Source organism: Xiphophorus couchianus, chromosome 4 (assembly GCF_001444195.1).
Source record: "Xiphophorus couchianus chromosome 4, X_couchianus-1.0, whole genome shotgun sequence".
Lineage (NCBI taxonomy): Eukaryota > Metazoa > Chordata > Actinopteri > Cyprinodontiformes > Poeciliidae > Xiphophorus > Xiphophorus couchianus.
This window is the reverse complement of record NC_040231.1, coordinates 13,324,991-13,345,346: the sequence shown is the minus strand read 5'-3', so window position 1 is coordinate 13,345,346 and position 20,356 is coordinate 13,324,991. Positions and strand designations below refer to the sequence as shown.

The window sequence follows — 20,356 nt, the reverse complement described above, 5'->3', positions numbered from 1 at the left end:
TATACACATCTGGAAAAAATTAAGTTTCTCTGATTTTACTCTTTAAAAGAATATATTTGAGTAAAATGAACATTGTTCTTTTATTCTGTGAATTACTGACAACATGTCTCTTAATTTTGTTTGTGAATGTATGTAAATAAGCAGTTAGATTTAGAAAACCAACGAATATCTTCTTATGGCTCTTAGCCCCGCTGGGGGCTAAAACCCCCTAAAAGTCAGATCCTAGCATCGCCCCTGCTTAGTATTGTTTATGTAGTTTGTCATCATTTGCTTTGTAGTATAAGTGAAATTAATTTATGTAAACTTACATGCAGATTAGTAATTATTTATTTTTCTTTTTTGGGGTTTGTTTAAAGGTTATGCTTCTGGACCATTCATGGAATATCATGACACACATTAAATAAACGGAGGATAAAACGAAGAAAACTGCTTGGTCCTTTGAGTAAAACCCTGTTGATGAAAGTCTGCATCGATTTATCCATCCCCTTTCAAGTGGGGAAGCTGCACAAATTGAAAAAGAACTTGACATTTAATGATCAATATATCTGATTGGTCTGATCCTATTACATGTTTATCTACGTAAATTAAATCAGATGGTTTTGTGAATCAGAATTGGCTTTATATATTCTCAGTATTAATCCAGAATTATAGATTTGAAACTGCTGAGATTGAAAGCCTTGAATAAAAGGAAAAACTGACCAAGATTTTGAACATCCATTATGCAAATGGGTTTTATCTTCATTTTTACTTCATAAAACCACAAGGAAAAAGACAACTGTTCTTTAAATGTTTAACGAAAGTGTCGAATAGGAAGGTAAATAGTTCATCCTCTACATTATTATGAGACTGATTTACTTACGTTAACATAAATTAACAAAGCATGTTAACGTCTACATTAAAATGAGGTGAAATGAGAAATAACGAAACCGATCAGTGTTTACTAATTCATCTGTTTCTATTTAAAATCATCATTTATTTCACTTCCTGTTCATTTTCTCTACAGCCTGATGAATCCCTGCAGCACAGTGGTGACGTCTCCAGCTATGTTGATCCTCCCGCCGTCTCTCACTTCCAGTTCCAGTTCTCCTCCACGACTCGAGCACTGGTACGCTGCAGAAACACAAAATCAGGCCGGTTACTGACCGCAAGATGAGATCCAAGGGAAAATGAAATACAAAGCAGGTTGAGTAAAGAATTCATGTAAGACGTTCAACCTGTGTGGATTCTATTCAGGGTTTTATTGGATTATCAAGTCTTAAAAAGAATAACCAGAGATTATTGACATAATAATTAACAAAAGTCCTCAACTATGTGGAAAGATTAAAAGAGTCAATGGAAAGTAGAACGCCCCAAAAACAGTAGTGTAGTAAATATAGCACTACTTCGACATATTTTACTCAACTAAACATAAAAAGTACTAAGTAACTGATTCAAAGTATTTAATATTTTAAAAATTAAATCAACAGATGGACTAAAATATAAAATTAAGTGAAAGTTTCTGTATTTTCAGGTAAAAAATAACAATAATTCATATAACTAACAAAAAAATAACAAAATCAGGTAGAATAAATTTTTCCAAATCAGTTTATTTCAATAAAAAAAACTTATAAAACTTTAACAACAACTGCAGGTGTGTGTCTGTCGGGTGAATTTTTAGCTAAACATGTTTGTTTTTCATTCAACGGTAGAAAATAGACATTTTACTCAAGTAAGAGCAAAAATACTTCATAATAAAATTAGTCAAGTAAAAGTAAAAAGTACAGAGTAGTGAAAATACTCCTAAGAGTAATATTTTCAAACAAAGTTACTCAAGTAAATATAACTGAGTAAATGTAGCTCGTTACTACAAGTAAAAGTAATCAGTAGCCATTCAAGAAATTACTCAAGAGTAAAAAGTATTTAGTAAGTCTACTCAAGTACTGAGTAACTGATCAAAGTATTTAATATTTAAAAATTACAAAATCAATCGGACCAAAATATGAAGTTAAGTGGAAATTTACGTATTTTAAGGACAAAAATTACAATAATTTATATAAGTAACAAAAAATAACAAAATCGGGCAAAATAAAAATGTCCCAAATCAGTTTCTTTCAATAAAAAACCTTATAAAACTTTAACACAAACTGCAGGTGTGTTTCTGATGAACTTTAGGTTAAAACATGTTTGTTTTCATTCAGTGGGTAGAAAATCCAGAGATTTTACTCAAGAGTAGAGATACTTTGTAATAAAAGTATACAGGATAGTAAAAATACTCCTAAAGTAATTTTTTTCAAAATAAAAGTTACTCAAGTAAATGTAATTGAGTAAATGTAACTAGTTACCACCCAACTCTGTTTGTCTCTACTGCTAAAACCTTGAAGCTGCTTCGACTCTATTTTTACTCACCAAGCATTTTCTTTTTCCCAAGAACGTCTGACCAGTAGCTTCCCAGTACGGTGTGGGCAGAGCCTGAAAGAGCAGAAGGTACAAACACATTTCACATTTATTTCACATTTATTTCACATTTATTGCAGTCGTGTAAAATATGAAACCATCTTTATTTATTTTTAACCTATTGTTTTCCTTTACAGCAGAATAAAGATCAGAATTAAGGTTATTTGTGAACGCGCTCCAGGGCCGGCCCAAGGCATAAGCAACCTAAGCAGCCGCTTAGGGCCCCAGGGCCAGTAAGGGGCCCCCTCAGTGGAGCTGATTTATTTATTTATTTTTTTGTAATAATTTTTGTGATTATAATGTCAAAAACACACAATTTCACTATGAAGTGATTTGTTTTTACAATAATATATATTTGATAATGTATGTAGAAATTATTATTTTACCGATAAAAAGAAAAAAGAAAATTGATCTTGGGGCCCCCTGGTGGTCGCGGTAGGTACCGCATGCTTCGCCGGTAACATGAGCTGCTGTCAGAGCATCCAAACATCCAAAGCTCCAGTCAGAAGTTAAATAAGCAAATCAATGTCTCAAGAAACGACTTATCCTTCAGGGAGGGAGAAAAGAAAGAGGAAGAATAGAAAAAAGCCAAGAAAAAGGTTTGTTTTAATCTGTCTTGGTAATGTAACATAAAAGATTTGTAAAGCTGCTAATAGAAAATCAGCTTGATAGCGACCTGGAACGGTCCAGTTCAAAAAGGCCAAACATCTTGCTAGGGTCTTTGTGTTTGTGTGAGACTGAGTTTAAACTTTAAATGAGTTGATTCTCCTGCTTGGCTCTGTATATTTCTGAGGTATTTTGGCTTCAATGATGTTTGATAATGTTTGATAATAATTAAAACTTCTCAATGTTTAACATTGTTTAGCAAAATGTTTCTACGTCAGGCTACATAGCTGCTACACCGATGAACTACGTTGATGCTGTAGTTGGGGATATTTTGTTTGCTACTGAGCAAAATCATTTTGTGGCTAAAACAAACATTATTTTTACATCAACTACTAAGTTATGTGAAACTTATGTGAAAATCATTTGAAAGCTCAGAATCAGTCCAGTACCGGTACTGGTCCACATTCTCAGGGAGAAAAACTCACCTGGTATAAATTACATTTTTAGCCATTGGAGTAACGCTTAAGAGAAATTAATTTAATCAAAGAATGTCATGAATATGTGTGTAGGGCTGCACCGATTGCAGTTTTCTGGCTGATCCCTGGTTACCGATCTTTAAAAAGCCTGACTTGCCCATTTTGATTTTGACTGATATGAATTTTGTTTGTCTGAAATGTCGCTAAATATAGCCAGAAAGTCACTGAGTTGGCAACAATGGGGTGAATATTGTTAACTGTAAATGTGCAGACCTGACCTGGTGGGTCAGTCTGTCAGTCAAACCTCTCACTGCAGAGCAGACGAGGACAGAGACTGATTTTAAACCTTTGCTGACAAAGATAAGATTAGGGGATGAGATCGGCTTCACATGTAAGTATCGGCCAATAACGATCCGCCAAAATTAAGAAAATCTATATTATAAATGCACAGGATACAATGTAAACAGCACTGCCAGAGATGCAATAAGTTAATAGCAGGTGACCTAATGACCTAATGATCGGGCTGCTGATTGCAGCCAGTCCACATTGTTAGCAGAACTAGAGGGCCCCAAAACCAGGTTTCGCTTAGGGCCCCATGGAGGGTTGGGCTGGGCCTGCGCTCATCTTACCGGTGACGGGATCTTCTGGGATGCCGGCCCACGGAGCAAAGTACCGGGAGTAGAAGTCGAATCCTGGCTTACAGTCTGGAGACCCTATAAATGACAGAGCATGTCATATAACATATAAATGACAGAGCATGTCATATAACATATAAATGACAGAGCATGTCATATAACATATAAATGACAGAGCATGTAATAAAACTATGACAGAGTATTAGGACTGTTGTAGACAGAAAAATAAAAGGAGTAAACTCAGAAATTTTCCAGAAAAACCAAGGAAATTTCAGATTTCCCAAAACCAAAACATTACTAGAAAAAATTCTGATATTTTGAGATTAATCTCAGAAATTTTCTACAAAAATATGGAAAAACCTTTACCTTTGGTACTCATAAATTTCCATGTTTCTTCTAGAAAATTTCTGATATTAATTTCAGAATTTAATTTTTTTTCTAGTAATTTTTTTTATTTTTCAAACTAAGAATTTTTCATTTTTGTTTCCTAGAAAATTTCTGAGAATAATCTCACAATTTCTTCTTTTTTTCTAGCTAATTTTCTACTTTTGAAACCCAGAAATCTCCAGGTTTTTACTACAAAAGTTCAGAGATTGATCTCATAAATTTTTTTTTTTTTTGCTAGCAATTTTTATTTTTCAAACTCAGAAATGTTCAGGTTTGTCTTGATTAATCTCAAAATGTGAGTTTGTTGCGTATATTTGATCTTTCTTTTTTCCCTCAGTCATACACGGTCGGTCATCTACATGAAGCTTCAGGTTTGACCTCGGCGTGTTGCTCTGCTCACCTTTCGTTGTAACGATGACTCCTCCCACTCTGCCACTGGAGTCGCTGCTCTGAAGAGCAACAGGGTCAACTTTCAGACTGGTTAGCGCTGACCTGGAGACAAAACACACACACACACAGCAAACACTCGGCTTAGTGGTTCCTGAAAGAAGGTCAGAGATGTGAGCATTTTGACAATCTGGCTTCTGGGTGTTTGTGGAGAAAATGACCTTTCACAGCTGTCCGACAATCGGATCATCAGCTTCTTTGTGTCGCGGCTCATAAAAACCTCTTGAACTGGGTGGTTTCCTACTGCTGCCTGTAATATAAATATAAATACACTGTTTAACACACACATGTGATCTGCCTGAGAAGTGTTCAGAGACGACCGGCATGGATGTTTATTACTGACCTTTATGATATCTTTAAAGTCACTGTGATCCTAAAATATGTATATAAAAGAAAAAAGTTATATTTTTGTATTTGCCCTTTCAGATGTCTTTATAGTTAAACTTCATTATACATGCTGAAGAACATGTGAATATGTCAGTTAAAGCATTTGAAATAAACTGTATCAGAAAAACAAAACTCTTAAAACTGCAACCACAGAAATTAAACTTTATTAGGATTTTTCTGTGATCTCCAGATTTTCACAAATCAGTTGTTCCCCCATCTCTTCTGTCTCTGATTAAAAACTCCCACCGTTTCATAACAAAGTATAATTTTTTTTACAGTCCAGGTACAAGATAAAATTATTTCCTGATGTTATGCGAAATGTTTTCATGTATAAGGTATGAATTTCCTCTCTATATCTCAGTTAAACACTGAGTGCAAACACACCAGTTGCTAGGCAACACAGCATTACCTATAAATCTTATCTATAAATGTGGGGATTTTGTGAATTAAATGTGCAAACTGTGCTTACATTTTTATTAATTACTGTATTAATCAAACCGTAACAGCTTATTTAATCGTATTTAAAATATAATGTGTTTTCTATTTGTGAAGCACTTTTGCTTCATTTCAGTGAAAGGCACATTGTAAGACAGATAAACCTAATTAATTAGTTTATTTTCCAGAGAGAACATATTTTAGATTGCTGATTTTCTGCAGGTTTGTGTTGATGTATTGATGAATGTGTAATTCACCTCCTTGGTTGGTGGATTTAGAGGAAAGTCCATGACGTATCCTTCTTTTCTCTTGCTCACGCCCAAATCTCCACTCCTGGTCTCAAACACCAGCGTTGGATTAACGTTATCTGAGGAGGCGGACATGACGCAACATTTTACAGTTTGCAAGCTGACAAATTCTTGAATGTCAGTCTACGTCCTCATGAGGCGTTTATGTGTGTATCGGTCTTACTTTTATACTGGAACAGCACAGCTGCAGAGGCCAGGGTGGCGTGACCGCACAGATTTATTTCCATGGTTGGTGTGAACCATCTGAGGCGAAATCTTGTTCCTGTTTAATCACATCGCCGTTTTTAAAATATATATGTGTCTTTACTGCCCAAAGATTCCATAGATTTTCGATCTTTGTCTACAAGAAGGAGCTTACAGTGGTCATAAACTCATAATAGTGATGTAATAGCTACCGGAAGTGAAAGTATCGGTAGGGTTGATCAAGGTGATGAAAGCTGTTTCTGACAGGTTCATCTCTGCTGCTATCTTCTGATACAAATCATCACTCAGCTCCTGGTAAAAAAAGGACAATATGATGCACACTTAGAAAGAGGATGCAAGTATTTTTAAGACTTCAGGGTAAGTGGTTGTGCTGCATGTTTTCAGTTTGATTATGCAGTTTGATTATGCAACGCCTGCAAGCTGAAACTGTTTACTCACCGCTGATTAAACGGCACTTTTTCTGTTTAACCGCGTCCGAATCAGGCGTGTTAGCATTTCAATCCTTCTTAATAAACTCCACTGCTCCGTAATTAAGTTAATTTATTTCCTCAAGTTGTTTATAAGTGATAAAGCTGTAAAAAAAAACACTTCAACGCAAACACAACTCACATGCAGAAGCGGACAGACAGCCGCGGGGTTTCCTCTGAACGGTAAGTTTGTGAAGGCGTCCAGCGTAAACACGGGGATCTCCATTACGGCCAGGCCTGAAACTGAGGCAGTGAGGACGGTGCTGTTGTTTCAGGGCTCGCTGCTGTCCCTGGACTTTCAACCTGTTTGGTTTGCAGACTGCGGTCACCAGCGACTCCCCCTGCACTGCCACGGCTGCAGCGTTTCATTGGTTCAGCGCAATCTGGACTGGGGTTGGGAAGTTGGCCAGATTTTTTTTCTTCTATGCATTGGTTTAACCTAAAAATGATAATAAAAAGATTAATTAAAGTGAATGTCAAGTGTTCGCTTTAAACTCCAAAATGCAACAACGGAAACGATAGATTTAAAACAAAGAGATGATAAGGTGAAGTTTCTTTATTTGAATGAAATTTCCATTCATTTCTGAATTTTTTTTTGTTGTTGTATATTTTCTAACACGTTTTATTTGTAAAGCAAATGTACATCTGTATATCTGGCCTCAAAGTGCAAAATAAAACACAGAAACAATAAACGAACAACCAAAACTAGCACAAGTATACAAGTATTGTTGTAAATACTGTATATCTGACAAATATTTACAACTATTAAAAGGTATAAGAAAAGAAAAATAAGATACAAAATGGTCTACACAAAATATTTAAAAAGTCAGAGTATTTATTGTGGTTAAAAACCAAAAGAATAAATGTTTTTGATGTTCTAGTTTAAAAATCAGAATAGAAATGTAACAGGTGGCACTACAAGGTGTAAGAAAAAAAAACATGTCCCAGAGTGGTTTATTGTATAAAAATTCTTTGTCCACAATTTTAATTTTAATCATGGTTTTGAAAGACCCAGAATTAGGAGGCACTGAAGAAGTGGATCAAAATCAAAGAACCAAATTACCAGAAATATTTAATGGCTTCTAGTCAACAAAGTGCACTAGAAGCCACTCTAGGCACCGAGGTTGAGCATTACTTCGGTGCCTTCAACAAGGAAATAAGCTATATTTTAAAAAAATATGTACGTTTTGTCATATTAAACAACACAAATTTCTTAGAAAAAAACGATTTTGTTTTGTTTCTGTTAATCTGCAGTCAGCACTCCAGGCCAGTAGGTGGCGGTGTTGCGGGGTTGTTACTGTTCCATCTGCTACATGAGGAAGAACCAATCTGAGCGCGTTTCCTGATAGTGAAACCTTTGGAGCTGGAAAACACCGGGGTAAAAAAAAAGATCTTGCAAAATAATTTCTGTTTGTAAACTATTTTATTTGGGAAAAAATGGCAAATTTTTCTGTAAATTCGCGTTGATTCTTGGCTTTAGTTTACTACATTCTGGCTGGCGGACCGCTGAGGCTCGTTGGTTTGACCGCTGTTTCTGTCCTGCCGTTGGCCTGCTGTAATGGCTCCAACGGTAAAACTAGCATTAGCTTGGAAGAGGAAATACGTTTGCTTAAATGCTACATAACTTACTTTATAGTCACACAGATGCTGCAGTTTAGCTCATTAACAGATAGTTAACTTTTTGTGGGCGCGGACGTGGCAGCATTATGAAGGATTTTAAAGGCGATCTGTGGTTTATGACACTTGACGTTAGATGAACGCCTAGCTGCGTGGAAATATGAAGCTATTTTTTCCTGCTGTAATTGTGGCTTGTAAAATTAAACGCGTGTATAAAACAGTATATATTTTTGTAACTTTGCCACTGGTTAAGCTTCCAGCACGTGTGCATTTGGTAAAATAATTTATTTTACCTTTAATTTTAACATCATGCTGGAACTAAACAGCACAATCGATATTTTTGCCATTGACTATTATTTAAAATGCATTTAAAAATACATTACATACATGAGATAAGGAATGAAATTAACTTTAGCTTTTTGGGTGTCTAAAATGTACTTTTCACTGAAACCGGCATTGAAAGACAGAGAAAAAAATACTACTTTATAAATATTTATGTATGATGAGAGAGGAAGTTTTAAAGGCAGTGATAGAAATTATGGAGAAATATGTTGATACATGATATGTTTTTGTAAGTCTAAAATATCTCTTTTTTTAATGAGCATTTTTCCATGCAAAAGTGCTGGTGTAACTATCACAAATAAATCTTTTGTCATTGTTTATTGTAAAAGACCTTTGTGCACTTGTTTGATTAAATAAGTTCTTCATTCAGTTGGTATACAAATTGAGTATATTAACTTTGTTACTAACAGAGGTTCTGAAAACTTTAACCTACAAAATTAAATAAAAATAGTTTTTAAAGGACAGGACAAGTCAGTAGCAGCGCAGTCACAAATCAAGTTACTTGAACAAAAATCACACACTCACTGATGGTAACAAAACGTATAAGAACGCAGTAATCAAATATGTTTTTCTCTGCAGAAAGGATGTCTTCGAGTGACGATGGGTATGTGGTCCGGATCAGAGGACTTCCCTGGAACTGCTCACGGGACGAAGTGGCCAGTTTCTTCTCTGGTGAGAACAAACACACGTCAACTTAAGTCGACCATTAACTTTATAAGCTTGGTTAGTCACAATTAACAGTTGTGTGTTCCAGGATATACGGTATATTAAAATGACTCAATTTTTGCCTAAATTTGTATCTCCATTTCTCGTTGCTATCTTGTGTTTGTTTCAGTTGTTTAGCCGTAAACAAACTTCTTTTACCCATTTACTTAAACCGCTGCATATCCGGTTATTTCTTTTAGCAGTTGAGTGTTTTTGTGAACAATGTTGATAAGTTGTAATACAAATTATTTTAATTTTGTTCAGTCAGCGTTAGACAACTTTGTTTCATTTTATGAATAACTTTGTTGAAATGCAATCAGCTGCAGTGACTTTTTGCTAAACTTGTTCTCCAATATGATGATCCGTTCCTGCAGACTGTGACATCGTGGGAGGCGTGAGTGGAGTGTGTCTGACCTACACTAAAGAGGGCCGAGCCACCGGTGAGGCATTTATTGAGCTGAAAACAGCTGACGATTACAAGAATGCTCTTGCCAAGGATCGTAAATACATGGGACACAGATATGTAGAAGGTAAGTGTTGGATTTGTGATTTCCTGCAACAATTTTTATTAAAAAAATTATTGCTCTGCTATTCATGTGGTGATTATGCTAATTGCCATTCTCCCTCTTTACTGCAGAGCTTTATGTTTCATTGTATAATTGTGTGAATATCTTTGTTTGAGATTTAAATCACTCTTTCTTTTATAGCTTGTGTTATGTTCATATTTCCGTGTGTTCATGTGTTTAAAACAGTGTTTAAGTCAAAACATAGTGAAATGGAATGGGTGCTGAGACGTAGCGGCCCTCCTCCTGACAGCTGCAATGGCTGCATGCTAAAATTAAGAGGACTCCCTTTTGGATGTAGCAAGGAGGAGATTGTCCAGTTCTTTTCAGGTACACAAATGTTAAAATGTTTCTGTAGCTTTTATGATAAAATCCTGCACACTGCATCTTGGTAGAAGAAATTGTGTTTAAATTTGAAGTTGTTGTGTGTTGTTGTTGATAGTGTTGGTTATGTGCATAAAGATTATTAAAATCTGCAGCATGTAGGCACAATATGAACTTTCACTTGTTGGTTGCTAGTATGGCCATAATAATTCAGTTTAATTATGTAGCACTAATTCACAACAAATGTTATCTAAAGACACTTTACTGCACAGATTTTAATTTCCCAACTTTTTACAGTCGAATTTGATGTTTGATTCAAATCTAATTTTGTTATTTAGGAGCCGAGTTGAATTTATAGTCATACATTGTCGCATTCAAAAAAGTACATTGTAGTGCAAAGAGAAATAAGAAATAGTTGAAATTCAAAAGAATATTACAAATAAGTGATTTTTTTGGTTAATTTTCTCTTGAGCATCAGCTCCTCCATAATTCCTCAATTTAGGATTTTGACTGTAAAGTGGAGATTCAAGACAAAAATAAAACGATTCTAACTAAAACTAGTGATATCTGAAATGTGAGTCTCTATAAAAAATCCAAATATTGCAAAAAGCAATTGATCGAACCTTATGATCAAAGACTGATTTTTGTTGTTGCTATGTATTAGGAGCTTATTTATTTATCATGTTTCTGTCACTGATATTTTGCCTTTTAAAAAAGTTTAATTGTATGAGCTGGGATGGTTTAACATAAGATAGGAAGGCCCAATAAATAGATTTTTGTCAGGCAGTATCAGAGTTATACTTATTATACATCAGATGATACCTGACAATATTAATGCAACAGGAAGAGCACCGTCACCTAGAACTAATTTAACTTCAACCAAATGAAAATGACCTGAGTGAAGTTGGCTCCCCCACCTTCTTCAAATCAGACAAAAGTGGTGGCAAACGTTTTTGTTTCTGCCTAAGCCTGTCACAGTGACTAATTTTGCTGGATGATAAATTGTTCCAGACGTTATTGTGATGAACGATAATATTGTTGTTTTGAGACCATTTTTAAGTAAAATTATGGTAATGGTTAAATAATAATGCAAGAACACATTCTAAAAGATTCCATTGAACATTTAACACTGGAACTGGAAGACATTTTAAATATCCAACATAAATTAACTAAACAACAAATAAAATTAACTTTGAAGTCTTTGTAAACAAAATTGTTCTTCATAATAAGGGCTAGTTGAGACCAAAGCACCAAACTGAAGACTTTTATCATCCAGTTTTTGGTAGACAGAGAGAAAAAAAGAGCTAAACGATAAATCATGCCAATGGAAATTGAGTATGTTTTAATTTATCATGTGATTAATTGATTTATTGGTTATTGTGACAGGCTTCTTTGTGCAGCTATCAATTTAAAGATATTAAGAAATATATCCATGAAAAATATATTATGAAAGGTCAACCAGACATCCCGCCCCACACACACACACACACTTTTATGAAATCTAAATTACCTTTTAACGTCTTTTATTAATATCTTCCAAGCTAAAGCAGCAGAAAAGAAATTTGTTGCTGCACAAACACTTGATCCCACTTTTGTCTGATTTGAAGACGGTGGGTGTGGGGGGCTACTTCACTCAGGTATGAAAATGTGGGGAACAAAGGACAACAGACTGTGGCCATCTGCACTTTGGGTCCAATTATTTAGTGATGTCATTTCCCTGTTTAACCCTCACAGCTGGGGACATGTAATTATAAACTCAGGCTCTTGAAATTTCAATGTTTTGTGACGTTTTACAAGATGCTACTGATGATGATGATCAATGATGACACTAATCGTAAACGCTCCACTCATGCAGTGGGTGTTGTTCTCAACTATTCCTACCAGTCTACCTACCGACCTATGTATTTATGTGTGCTTGGGTTGAAGGGTTCAGAATCGTGCCAAATGGGATAACTCTGCCAGTGGACTACCAGGGGAGGAGCACAGGGGAAGCCTTCGTGCAGTTTGCCTCAAAGGAGATAGCAGAAAAGGCTCTGGGGAAACACAAGGAAAGAATAGGGCACAGGTGGGACAGACGGGAGAGGGACGGGCTGGACTGGGATGGGTTTCTATGATCATTGTAGAATAACTGTGGTGTTGCTTAGATGGGCTGAGGAGTGGGTGAATGTGTGGGTTCGTGGGCTAAAACATTTCTGGAGAAAAGGGGGGAACTTGGTGATTTAATTGGGCGGGTTGTGTAATTCCAAAATATTAATGAAATGGTTTTAAGGGGTTTTTCTATTATTTAGCACATTTTGAAGCTGCTGTTATACATTAATCTTGTGAGACAGCGACATCTGGAGATCTTAGATAATTGACCAGAAGTTGATTCGCATGCGGAAGTATTCACACCCCTGAACATTTTCATAATTTGAACTAAAAATGTGGGTGTTTGGGATGAACCAACACAAAGTAGCACACAAAAAGTGAAATATTATGTTGGGTTTATTTTTTTCTTCAATTAAATTAGCAAAATATTGTTGGTACATCTGTATTCTGGTAGGCCAGTCACGATAACAAATTTTACTGGACGATAAATTGTCCCAGAAGTTATTGTGATAAACGATGATATTGTTGCTTTGAGACAATTTTAAGGCATAATAACGCAGAAACACATTCTCCAAGATAAAAAAAAAACCTTTAAATTTTAATGAACATTTAACACTGGAACTAAAACAGTCTTTTTAAACAAAATTGTCCTTCAGAATAAAGTCTGGTTGAGACCAAAACACCAAAATAAAGACGTTGATTATCCAGTTTTTGGTAGAAGAGAAAAACAATAAATCATGCAAATTAAATTTGTTGAGCTCATTTTAATTTATCACGCGATTAATTGATTTATTGTTTATTGTGACAGGCCTATATTCTGGTATCTAAAATAAAACCCAGAGCAACCAGTATCCCAACTCAGACTGGCCAGGAGAACAGAGATCTGATAAAAGCATCCAGGAGACTCATGATAAGAAGCGAATTTGCTCTGACCAAATGGGACCAATTTAGACATTTTGGTTTGCATACAAATTGAAAACTTAACGCTGCACATCACCCTTAACACACTATCCAGACGGTCGTTCTTTAGTTACATTTTGTGTAATTTTGAAAGACAACCAGCTAGAAACAGGCAAACTTTCTTTCCCTGATCAGTGTTAAAACGGTCTAGTCAAAGTAGACATAAATCTGTGTAGGAGTCTTTGGCAAGGTTTAAAAATTAAACTTCATACATTCTTTCCATCCATCCTGATGGAAGAATTTTTGCAAACCATCAATCATTTTACTTCCACTTCACAGCTGTGTACCATTTTGTGTTGGTTTTATAGAAGAAAATCCAGATTTAATATTTGGAGGTATTAAAAGTGTAGAAATAGAAAAAGTTTGGAGGGTGTGAATAGTTTTGCCAGCGTTGGTTTAGGACCATCAGAGCATCTCAGTGATGCTCAGGCAGCAGAAAGTCAAAGCTAGACCTAAACACCCTGTATGGATTAAGCCGTAAGCATCAGTGGTGAGGTAGAAATCTTTAGAACAGGAAAATGCCCAGATTATGTTTTTATGGCTGTAAGTTTCTGTTTTTATTGTCTGTTTGTGTCGTTTCTGCACGGTAAGCCTCTCATCTACTTCCCCGTTGTCCCCCGGGCCTCTCGTGTTGCAGGTACATAGAAATCTTTAAGAGCAGTCGCTGGGAGATCAAAGCCCACTATGACCTCCCCCGGCGGGGAACGTCAACCCAGAGACCCGGGCCCTATGACAGACCGGTCATAGCGTCGCCCAGGGGAAGCCTTTACGGGCCCGGACGCAGTGTGGGTCTGTTGGACAGCATGAGGAGTGGAGGCGGCTACGGAGGAGGTAAACATTGATTCGATTTATTTGTTTCAAACAGGTTTTTAAAAACAAGAGAACAAGCAATCTGTAGAACAGAGAAAAAAACGTGCATACATAACCAAGAACAAAATAATTAGTTTACCACAACTTTTATTTTTGAAAAGGAGTAGGAAGAAGTGAACGCTTATTTAATCCTACCTTTTATCTCAATTTAAGGACATTTGTTACCTACTGGCTCAATAATTATCAAGCATCTGCAATTAAAACCATAATATTCATGTGCCTGTTCAGTATCCTGGGCTAAAGAACCAACAGATCAATTAGTTTATAACTATCTTGTTGATGTAATATAACTCTCATGAGACACCAAAATGTGCAGTAGCAATGACAACCTGACCTTCAGCTACGGTTCCCTGTAATATACAGAGTCCACAGCCCTGAACCCCATTGAAAACCTCCTGGTTTTTCCACCAAACATTAATATTTCTGAACTCTTCCTGAGTAAAACATTGTATTGTTGTTTCCAAATGAATATGAACTTATTTGCATTATTTGAGGTTTGAAACCACTGCATCTTTTTCGTTATTTTGACCATTTCTCACTTTCTGCAAATAAATACTAAATTTTTGCTTTGAATTTCAGAGACATATTGTCAGTAGTTCATAGAATAAAAGAACAATGTTTATTTAACTCAAACATAAACCTATAAAGAGTAAAATCAGATAAACTAGTCATTTTAAATGGTCTCTAAATTTTTTTCCAGGGCTGTATATGTATGTTAAGGGTGCACCGATTTTCTGTCCAATCTCTGATTACCGATCTTTAAAATGCATAACCTGCCAATTCTGATTTTGTCTGACACCAAATATTTTTGTTTGAAATGTTGCTCAAAATAGCAAGAAATTTGTTGAATTGGCAACAGTTGGTCAACTATTGTTAACTGGAAGTGTGCAGACATGAGCTGGTCTGTCAGATAAACCTCTAACAGGACAGCAGAGTTCAGCTCAGGTAGAAACGATTGGCTTCACATGTAAATATTGACTGATCTCCAAAAATTAAGAAAATCGACACCAATGAATCGGCTGACCAATAAATCAGTGCACCCCTATATGTTATATATAAATATTTTTGTTTCATTTTTGTTATTTCATTTAAATAAAGAATGTGTAAAGGAAGGCATAAAATAAAGATGGCTGGATAAAATAAGGTTATACTTATATACTTATAAGGTTATACAAAAACTACTTTGTTTTTGTGTATATAGTTGATATTCATTATCTAAATGTATATCAAAGTATTTGAATTGTTTGAAATAAGTAAACTATGACTAAACTAAAAACCCAAATGCATTATTTGAGTTTATCTTTATAAAGAGATGATTTACCAACAGGTTTATTCTGCCACAGATTTTGATGTTTGAGCTTTGATTTAAAGTTTTTTTTTTTGCATATTGTGTTTTCCGTTCGTTCTGTGTTCAGGTTACAGTAGCTTTGACAGCTACAACGGTTTGGGTGATTACAGTTACAGCGACGGGATGTTTGATGACCGGATGAGAGGAGACAGAGGAGGACGAGGTAAAATTCTCCGATTCCTTTTTAAATTATGGAAAACATGCATAACTATAATTCAATCCAGCTAAACAGATCATTTGTTTCTAGAATAAATAAACATTTTAAAAAACTTTACAGTTTTCTCATATTTTTAAACACATTTTTGAAAGTTGTGCTAACTTATGTGAAGTTTCATTCTTTTTTGAAAGCTACTTCAATATGTCTCACTTGGTAAATTTCTAACCTTTTTTTTTTGTTTTTGTCTTTAGGAATTGGAGGCCACGGTTATAGCGGACAATCCGATAGCAGCTCAAGTTTCCACGGCGGCCATTATGTTCACATGAGGGGTTTACCTTTTCGGGCCTCAGAGGGAGACGTTGCAAAAGTAAGAACACAATTAATTTGAGACTTTTTACAGAGTAATTAAGCATTGGAGTACCTGGTGTGGCAGCAATAAAAAGTCTTCTTCCATTTTTGTTGCCTGCAGTTGGTTTAATTTTCTTCTTTCTTATAGTAGAATTAGAACAACTGCATGTGGATTTAAACTTTGTAGCAATTGTCCCTTTGCTGTCAGTCTCCAGAAAATACTGCAGCAGAATCATAAAATGGAGCCATATTTTAAAACATTTTTTCCAGTTCTTCTCTCCTCTGGACCCGCTGAGGATCCACATCGACATGGCTCCGAACGGGAAGCCGACCGGAGAGGCAGACGTGGAGTTTCGCTCCCATGAAGATGCTGTGGCAGCCATGTCCAAAGACAAGCACAACATGCGTATGTGTCTCTGACTGTTTCTGTACGAGAATTTGATGATGCAAGAAATAATGAATGCTGAAGTGATAAAAAAAATCAGCTGATTTTGCTTTTGTGGACAATATGCTGTTGGTAAAGCTTCTGACCTGTTTGACATCACTGGTTCTTTTCTCAGTAACAACATCTACAATGAAGGCTTATGTAGTTGCAGCGACCTGCTAGTGTTTTTTTATGGTGTGTTTATTGAAAAGTAATTGTTGATTAGAGCCACCAGCTGATTTTACATGTTTATTTTCTGTAAAAAAGAGCCAGGAAGGCAACATTTATCATCAGGATTTTGATCTTTAACACTTGGACGTTTTCTCCTCAGAGCATCGCTACATTGAGCTCTTCCTCAACTCAACGGCTGATGGAGCAGGAGAAATGAGTGAGTTCTCATTCAGACGATCACAAATCACTTATGGACGCCCTGCATGTTATTGTTTATGTCCTGAAATTTCACGCTGGAGGGCAAAAAGACTCCATTCTTTTACATGCCTTTCGTAGCCGCTCTGCCGCGGTAAAACAGTTCTGTTAATTAAATGAAACCTGAACATGTAAAAGACTGAGACTGCACTGTGACAAATTCAGTGCAGTGTGCCACAACAAAGAGAAAAATAGTGCACAAAACCTGCCAAAGAATAACTCAAAACTACTTTTTTCTCGCTCTCTGTGTCGGCTATGTTACGCACAGACTAGTTGCCATAGCAACAGACAACAGCGCCCCTACATGTTTCGGGATTCAACACCAAAAACACTCAAACATTTACCACACAAAGAGCAGAACATTCAGTCCGTTACAGTATTATGTTTTTAGTCTTGATGTGTATTTTGTGATTATTAATAAGAGATAGATATCTGTGGTAGATTAGCTACCGCTGCTATTAGTTAATCTACCAGCGGTGGTTGGTTAGCTAATGTAAACACCTGCTCTACTGATGATCTGTCAGAGTTGTGTCTTTAGGTCACCTTTTTATTTTGTAACTGAACCGAAACACAATGAATTCCACATCACATCTACATGTTATAATTATCAAAGTCAAGCTAGCATAACTGAACTACTTCCCTTTCCCTCCATATTTTTGTCTTAAAACATTTTCCTGACGTTGTTATCTAGTTGTCATTGTGTGGCAAAGCACTGTGTCACTTTTTCTTTCATATATCAGGCATACATTTAAGATGTAGTGTGTTATATTGCTAATTTAGCAGCTAAACCCAATGCTAATCATCGTTAGCCAGCAGCTGGGGGCGAATGTGACATCACGCTGCTGGGGTCCATAGTCTAGAAACCTGCAGTTGACGAGCTTCTGATATTTCTCCGCCGCTGTTTCAGGCCGTGGGGGCGGCGGTTACTACAGCAGCTCAGGAGGAGGCGGAGGCTCCCGAAGCGGCGGGCTACGAGGCGTCTACTGATGTCACTCGACTCTCTTCTGATCAACCCTGGAGTTTGTCTGCATCTATGAAGACCAGTTTTACTACAATATCATTTCTAAGCAGGAGAGCTGACGAGGAAGTCGCTTATCGACTTTCACAAACGACATCATTTAGTGCAGCGCCGTGACACAGATCCACCCCACATAGAAGTTCAGTCTGCAGCTCTGGTTTCACACTGTACCTAAAGATCTAAGATGAAGGACAAACCTTTCTCCCTTTGCTAAGATATTAGCGATTTAGTATCTGCTGAACATGTTTGTATTTGACAGTTTGTTCTTACATTTTGTATAATATTTGGGTATTGTAATACAATTTATCACAAATATAAAAGGACGTACTTACAAAGGGCAATGAAAGGTACATTTCATTTTGTCATTTGACTTTGAAAACATTTACATTATATTTTAGATTAGGAGCATCAAACCAGTTATAATTAATAGAAACTAATTGCACTTCATGTTGTTTCGGTGCTGTGGGGAAAAAATAATTCATCCCAAAGATTAGTGGTTTATTTTTTATTTTTTTTAAATGCAAGACAAAAATGCCACACTGCAGTGGGAAGACAGCTTAGCCAGGTCAAAGGTGATCACCTGAAAACAATACAGGATGTATGTTGTAAAGATGTTCTTTATATTTGATGTTTTTTAAAAGCTTTCTTTTTTTATTCTAGTCGGAATATTTCCTTTGTTCGATCATCCTGACACTGATAAAAACAGATTTCAGATCAGCTTTCCTGGTTTGAAAGGTTTCATAATTGAGTGCTTTTGTTTTTTATTAAATGTTTTCACGGTTCTTTACAGAATTTAAATCTTAAGTTGAATATGATGTTCACTCCTAATGAGTGGAAATGAAAGAAAATCTCTATATTTGAGCTGTAAGATAGCCTATGAAGCTGTTGTACATTTGCTTAATAAATTTTGTATTTAATTGTCTTCCTGAATTTGACCTCGTGTCAGTGGAGTTCAGATGAAGCTCAACTAAACTGAATCTTTAATTCAAACAATAGATTTACTAACAGGTAGGATTCAGAAAACTGAAGCAGAAATATTAATAAGGCTGTAAATATTCCTGTTGAAATGGGGGATTGGTGAGGCTGACATTAGAACTAGAAATATTACGTTCACTTTTTCTGCAGCATTGTACAGAAAACAATATCCATTTTTTAAATTTATTTGACCAATTCCCCGTTCTAAACATACAGACACATTATAAAAACATTTAAAGCCTTTATTTCTTGTAATTTTAATGAAAAATAATTTTTTCAGAAGTTTGGAATATTAAGATAAATGACAAGGCATTAATCAAAAATGTCAGACTTCTAAAAAGTATTATGGTTGAGTTCTCTTGCATGAATTACTGCATCAATGCGGCGTGGCATGGAGGCCGTCTAGTCTGGTAAGAGAAACCTTGATGACAACAAATTGTTTATAAGCTTTGTTTACCTGCAATTAAATCACACCAATTCATAATTTTACTCAGCTAAAAGTAAAAAGCAGCTGTTGAAGGAATTACTGAAGAGTAAAAAGTATTTGGTAAAAACTCTATTCAAGTACTGAGTAACTGATCAAATTATCAATCATTTAATATTTCAAGATTACATAATCAAATGGACCAAAATATAAAGTTAAGTGGAAATTTTGGTATTTTAAAGAACAAAATGAAAATAACTCAAATAAAATCAGACAGAAATGTTTTTCCAAATCAGTTTCTTTCAATAAAAACAAAAACTAGATGTCTGTCTGACGTTTTGGTTAAAACATGTTCTTTATTCAGTGGGTAAATTTTACTCAAGAGTAACAATACTTTATTATTTTTTAAATAAAATTACTGAAGTAAAAGTAAAAAGTACTGCATAGTCAAAATACTACAAGTAAATTTTTTTAAAACTTACTCAAGTAAATGTAACTAGTTACTAACCAACTCTGCGATAGGTTCCACTTTCGATATTTTAAATCACTATGTGAAATAAAATGACTTTAGTGTGTAAAGTGCAGTATTGGGTAGTAATTAGTTACATTTATTCAGTTACTTTTACTTGAGTAACCTCTGAAAAAATTTACTTTTAGGAGTATTTTTACAATGCTGTACTGGTTACTTTTACTTCAGTAATTTTATTAAGAAGCATTTTTACTCTTACTTGAGTAAAGTTTCTGGATTCTCTACAAACTGAATGAAAAACAAAAATGTTATAACCTAAAATTCACCAGACACAGTCACACACCTGCAGTTTTTGTTAAAGTTTTATAAGTTTTTTTATTGAAAGAAACTAATTTGGGGGGGAAAAAATATCTTGCCTGATTTGATACCTATATTAATTAGTGTCATTTTGGTCCTTAAAATACCTAAATTTCCACTTAACTTTTTATTTTGGTCCATCTAATTATGTAATTT

General features: G+C 35.4%; 2 protein-coding genes across 3 annotated transcripts; one reads left to right on the top strand and one right to left on the bottom strand.

Annotated features, from left to right (window-relative positions):
• Nucleotides 1-776: 776 nt before the first annotated feature.
• LOC114143466 (phenazine biosynthesis-like domain-containing protein 1) lies at nt 777-7,141 on the bottom strand. Of its 2 annotated transcripts, none has more exons than XM_028015540.1 (10): nt 6,928-7,141; nt 6,510-6,609; nt 6,278-6,376; nt 6,064-6,173; nt 5,328-5,357; nt 5,146-5,234; nt 4,938-5,029; nt 4,145-4,228; nt 2,386-2,448; nt 777-1,110 (listed from the first exon to the last, which is right to left on the bottom strand). In XM_028015540.1, the coding sequence occupies exons 1-10, from the start codon at nt 7,009-7,011 to the stop codon at nt 998-1,000; spliced, it is 864 nt and encodes a 287-aa protein (XP_027871341.1). In that variant the 5' UTR covers nt 7,012-7,141; the 3' UTR covers nt 777-997. The 2 variants fall into 2 exon arrangements, with proteins under 2 accessions (XP_027871341.1, XP_027871342.1); XM_028015541.1 differs by lacking the exon at nt 6,928-7,141 and adding an exon at nt 6,757-6,901.
• An 898-nt stretch (nt 7,142-8,039) lies between these two features.
• hnrnph3 (heterogeneous nuclear ribonucleoprotein H3 (2H9)) lies at nt 8,040-18,905 on the top strand. Its single transcript, XM_028015525.1, has 11 exons — nt 8,040-8,163; nt 9,324-9,416; nt 9,824-9,979; nt 10,202-10,342; nt 12,263-12,401; nt 14,022-14,215; nt 15,670-15,765; nt 16,011-16,126; nt 16,378-16,513; nt 16,863-16,919; nt 17,865-18,905. Exons 2-11 carry the CDS (start codon nt 9,329-9,331, stop codon nt 17,942-17,944), a joined length of 1,203 nt encoding a protein of 400 aa, XP_027871326.1. The 5' UTR covers nt 8,040-8,163; nt 9,324-9,328; the 3' UTR covers nt 17,945-18,905.
• The last annotated feature ends 1,451 nt before the right edge of the window (nt 18,906-20,356 follow it).

Coding starts and splice junctions, on each gene's coding strand:
- LOC114143466 (XM_028015540.1), bottom strand. CDS start 7,011: ATGGAGATCCCCGTGTTTACGCTGGACGCCTTCACAAACTTACCGTTC. Junction 6,377..6,509: donor TACCGATACTTTCACTTCCG/GTAGCTATTACA, acceptor GTGATTAAACAG/GAACAAGATTTCGCCTCAGA. Junction 5,358..6,063: donor TAAATCCACCAACCAAGGAG/GTGAATTACACA, acceptor TACATATTTTAG/GATCACAGTGACTTTAAAGA.
- hnrnph3 (XM_028015525.1), top strand. CDS start 9,329: ATGTCTTCGAGTGACGATGGGTATGTGGTCCGGATCAGAGGACTTCCC. Junction 10,343..12,262: donor GATTGTCCAGTTCTTTTCAG/GTACACAAATGT, acceptor CTTGGGTTGAAG/GGTTCAGAATCGTGCCAAAT. Junction 12,402..14,021: donor AAGGAAAGAATAGGGCACAG/GTGGGACAGACG, acceptor CTCGTGTTGCAG/GTACATAGAAATCTTTAAGA.